At 42.7% G+C, this 4,550-nt stretch overlaps 1 protein-coding gene across 1 annotated transcript; it reads left to right on the plus strand.

The window, feature by feature from the left end:
• Positions 1–270: 270 nt before the first annotated feature.
• Positions 271–4,199, plus strand: LOC100285954 (uncharacterized). The gene is made up of 4 exons (NM_001158843.2): positions 271–832; positions 3,127–3,189; positions 3,563–3,634; positions 3,736–4,199. The coding sequence occupies exons 1-4, from the start codon at positions 512–514 to the stop codon at positions 3,850–3,852; spliced, it is 573 nt and encodes a 190-aa protein (NP_001152315.2). The 5' UTR covers positions 271–511; the 3' UTR covers positions 3,853–4,199.
• The last annotated feature ends 351 nt before the right edge of the window (positions 4,200–4,550 follow it).

Here is a 4,550-nt window from a genome sequence, read left to right on the forward strand (position 1 = left end):
TTAGTTTGACTTTAGAAATCTCCTATAGACCATATATGTGTTAATTTGTTAATTTCGTTGTTCTTCTCATTTTAGGATCTGACAAACAAGATCTTGATAAGTCCACACTAGTTCCTGGCTAGGTGCGGATGCCGAGGGCATAACCAATTAACTCCATATAAACCTCTATTTGTTTCAGTTTGAAATAGCTAAGACGAAAAAGAAAAAAAGAAAATTTAGTAGTACCGGTCTGTGGCATAAGAAAATTCTAGATCCGGCTCTGTTTCTGGATTAGTTCGAATTTGTTATAGGAAAGCGTTGAGAATAGTCCATCTAGAAGCTTAGAGTCCAAGATGATTTGTCGAGGAGGGTTACCTTCGACGGGGTCAGCAATTCAGCATTCACCCCTTGATAAACCGTTTTATACGCATAGAGGTCTTCGTCGTGTTCGTCCTGCCCAACTGCCCGCTGAAAAACAAACTCACCAACAAAGTGACCTGAAACTGGGAGCAAGCAACCGAGGGCGAGAGCCATGGCGAAGCCTCGCAGCGGCGGCGGCGGCGGCCTCCTGGACTTAGAGGGGCACTACGCCTTTTACGGCGCCTACCACAGCAACCCCGTCAACGTGGGCATCCACGAGCTCTTCGTGTGGCCCATCTTCCTCACCGCGCTCATGCTCCTCCACCTCACCGCCCCCTCCACGCACGCCGCCGGCATCAGCGCCGCGGTCTACGCGGCCTACTACTTCCTCCTCGACCGCCGCGCGGGCGCGCTCGCCGCCCTCCTCTGCTACCTCTGCTGGGCCGCCAGCGGCGCCCTCTCTGCCCGCCTCGGTTTCTCTGTTGGATGGAAGGTAAGGGCCGGGGGAAACGGCGGTCTTTCGCATCGATCCTTGACCTAGCTCGTCGTGATGGCTTATATGATGTCTTCTGTGCTTGGATTTCTATGTATTTGTATCATGTTCATATGATCGGCTACAGTTGGTATCGTTTCTCGAGTACATGTGTCTTAGATTTTGGTATCCACGACCACGGGGGAAAATTGTTAGTCCATCTGATGAAGCGAAGATAACAGAATTTCAGATGAGCTTCATCCTTAGTTGGTATATTCAGTGATGCTTATCAGGTGGTTACATATTTCTAGTCGCCCCGTAAGTACAATTTGGCATTACCCCTACCCACGCTTTTATTGGTGCAATAGGGATTTTTAGGTGACAGGAACTGTGGCAGCGGTGGGGCGGGTGAGGCTCGGGCCCCCTGCTGCTCCCGAGTCCATAGAGCCCTCCTAAAGCCTCCCCTAATATTACATCATATTTCCTGCGCTCTTTTTTATTTGTCACATTTTAGTTCAAAAAATGAACTAGCGAGCGACAAATATTTAAGAAGTAGTATATTTCTCCGTTATGTATTTTATGATTTCCATCGTTCATCGAAGTTTCAATAGTAGTTTAGTCAGATTATGTCGTTGTAGCGGTTTAGTTCAGCCCCTCAAATTTTCCAAGCTCCATCCCTGTCTGGTGGTGCTGGTTATTGTAGTCTTTATGTTGACCAATTTAGTCTATTCAGTTCAGTTTTTATTGAGGATTTCTCATGTGAAGTTTTTACCCAGTTTCCCCTTAGTTCCTTTGATTTGAGGTGGTTGATACTGAGAAACTGAAAGAGCTTTCAGCCTGATTGTCTGCGCTTCTGGCAGTGCTGTTGTGCTGCTGCAGCAGCAAAGTCTTCATGTGTAGCTCTCAGAGTTTCTCTATGTTTTTTTGTGCAATTGTAATCAAGCTCTGTTGTATGGATTTTCTTAGTGGATCTAGTGCTTGCTATAGCCAATTGGTAACTTCATTTTCATAAACTGCCCTCTTTTGTTGACCAAGTTACCCAATATCTTAATGGAGCATCTATGTTTTAGTTTTGTTTGTGACTGAAATACCGGTCAAATGAATGGCAGAATGGCGCGTAAATGACATGTATGGCAATAAGATGATCAATATTGACCTTCTCTACTTCGTTGCTTGATGGTAGTCTACAAGCATTATTGAATATCAATGCATTCATAAATAAGTTGATTGTGTTGTGTGCAACACTTTTCTTTACTAGAGAAGAATTAAGGGTGACGAGGATTATTTGCTGGATACCAACTAGATTTCTTAGCGTCCTAGCTGATTAGCTCTAGAAATCTGTTTTCCCATTTGTCAAAGGGGCTGTGACCATCTCTCAATGCTAACTTCAAGATTCTGGCATGGCATGTGTTCTTTTTGCTGCTGTGCAAAGGTCTGGACAGATAATATGTGTATTCGTTGTGAAATAGGTCAAAATTAAGGGATACTGGATAACTTATTTTGTTTACTGTTGTCCTTAAAAAAACTCATCAATTAAAATATCGATTATTAGCTCATCAATTGTCATACCTTCAGTAAACAAAAGGCTTAAAATTTCGTACTTTGTTGCAAAGAAATATTTGGTTCTCAGAGGGGACCATCTATAGATTGTCATACAGTACAAAATTGGCAGAGTTGTAAATACCTGCTTTTTATTGATACGCTAATCCTTCTATTAAGTATTTAAGCTTGTTCTAACCACAAAAGGGCGCTAATTATGCAACATTAGTGATCACTAATGATGCTTCTGACTAACCAATTGCCTGCATTTAGTTACTTACCAGTATCAATAAGAAGGCATTTAGCACATCGTGCTACGATACAAATATTTGTTCACAATTTGTTTGAGCTTTTATTTAATTTTAATTCAAAATTGAATTCGATCCTTAAATTTTATAGTGTAAAGTTTAGAGCCCATTACCACCCCTAGCTACATGGTGTTTGAATAAACTAATTCTTGAGTCTGCTGCCCACAAGTTGATAGCTCCTTTAAACCAATAAGTCAATATAACTTACATATTTCAGAAGCAAGACCATGCAGGTGACTTTCTTACACGCAGGCCCTCTTGTGTAACATCAGAATTTATGAATCTGGCAGGTTGCATCTTGAATCTGGAAAGCTTGCATTGTTTGCTTTGTTCTAGAATTTAAATGCCTATAGATAAAAAAATGGAATAACTACAGAAACTTTTGTTGCATTAATTTCAAGTAGTTGCAAGGTGCTTATTTTGTCTGTGGCTCAATCATTAACTGTTGTATACATTTTTATATTAAAGGTTGTATTGGTGGCCCAGTTGTTCTGTTGGATTATGCAATTCATTGGTCATGGAGTTTTCGAGGTAAGAGCATCTCCAAGAGACTAGCTAAATAGCTTGTCAAGCTAAATTTTAGCTACTTAATAGCATAATAGCTCTTCAACAGACTAGCCATTTAACTTGCTTAGCTATCTGGCTCTCTAAATTAACTCCCTCACTAGCCAAATTTGGCTAGCAACTCTCGCTAGCCAAGCTAACTTTTATGTTAGAGAGTCTATTGGAATGAGATGTTATATATAGAGTTTAATATTTATGGAGAGACAAATAAAGAATCAAATAGAGAGTAAAAAATAAAGAGTCTATTGGAGATGCTCTAAGTCTATCGTTCTATTTATATTTGGCGCTAGTAATTTAGTAATCACACCCATGGATTACTTGAACCTTATTTTCCTTGCAGAAGCGAGCGCCTGCTCTTCTTGACAATCTTGTCCAGGCTTTCCTGATGGCACCATTCTTTGTGCTGCTAGAGGTAAACTTCAGCATTGCCGTGGTTTTTTTTTGCCACACTACTGCCTCGCTAGATGGATCATGGATACCAAGACCACCCATGCCAATCTTTGTTTGTTTCAGATTCTTCACACATTTGGCGGGTACGAACCGTATCCTGGCTTCCACGACAAGGTGAGCAAGTTGATTGAGGAAGCCCGGAAGGAATGGGAGGACAAGAAATCAAAGAAATCCTCATGAGATATGCGTGAATTAACGGCTCCGAACTGTTGGGGTCTGCCTGCTCGAGATAACCTGCTGATTGGATGAATCTATTGCAAGGATGGTTACCGAATACTGATGCTATTTATGTTGTATAAGATGATGTGCGCTATGTTGTCTGATGTTTTTATATATATTATAATGGTGACGAAACCGAGGTAAAAAATAATTTATATATGTATACTGGTGTGATTGCCTTGCTAGGGCCCTTGTTTCTCTATGAGAGGAATGTCTTCTGTTGAGGTGTGTTACAAGCGGACCCAATTCGTATTTCAAACATAAGCAAGAACGCGTGTAATCTGGCCCATGTGTGTCTCACTCCGAATTTCACTCTGGCCCATGCTAGAAATAAAAGAGGGTTAAAAGGTGGAATTAATATAGTTCAGTTCAAGGGCACATTTTCCTTTCACACCTGGCCCACACGGCAGTAGCGTAACGCAAGAGCATGCGCGACGTTCACCTTGAGTTGGTTACGACCTGAGACCTGACACAACGATCCCACCGGTCAGCGATCTGGGCTGGCGCGCGTGTGAATGAGGCCGGCCGAGCGGCCCACGCACCAGTGACAGTACCCCGCGAGCGCGCGCTTCTGGTATGTGGTGTGAAGGCTGACTTGCAGGCCCTCCCTGTCAGCGCGAGCGCGCGTGCGGCCTCCCGCTCGGCTGACGGAGTGGGTG

Source organism: Zea mays, chromosome 5 (genome assembly GCF_902167145.1).
Source record: "Zea mays cultivar B73 chromosome 5, Zm-B73-REFERENCE-NAM-5.0, whole genome shotgun sequence".
Classification (NCBI taxonomy): domain Eukaryota; kingdom Viridiplantae; phylum Streptophyta; class Magnoliopsida; order Poales; family Poaceae; genus Zea; species Zea mays.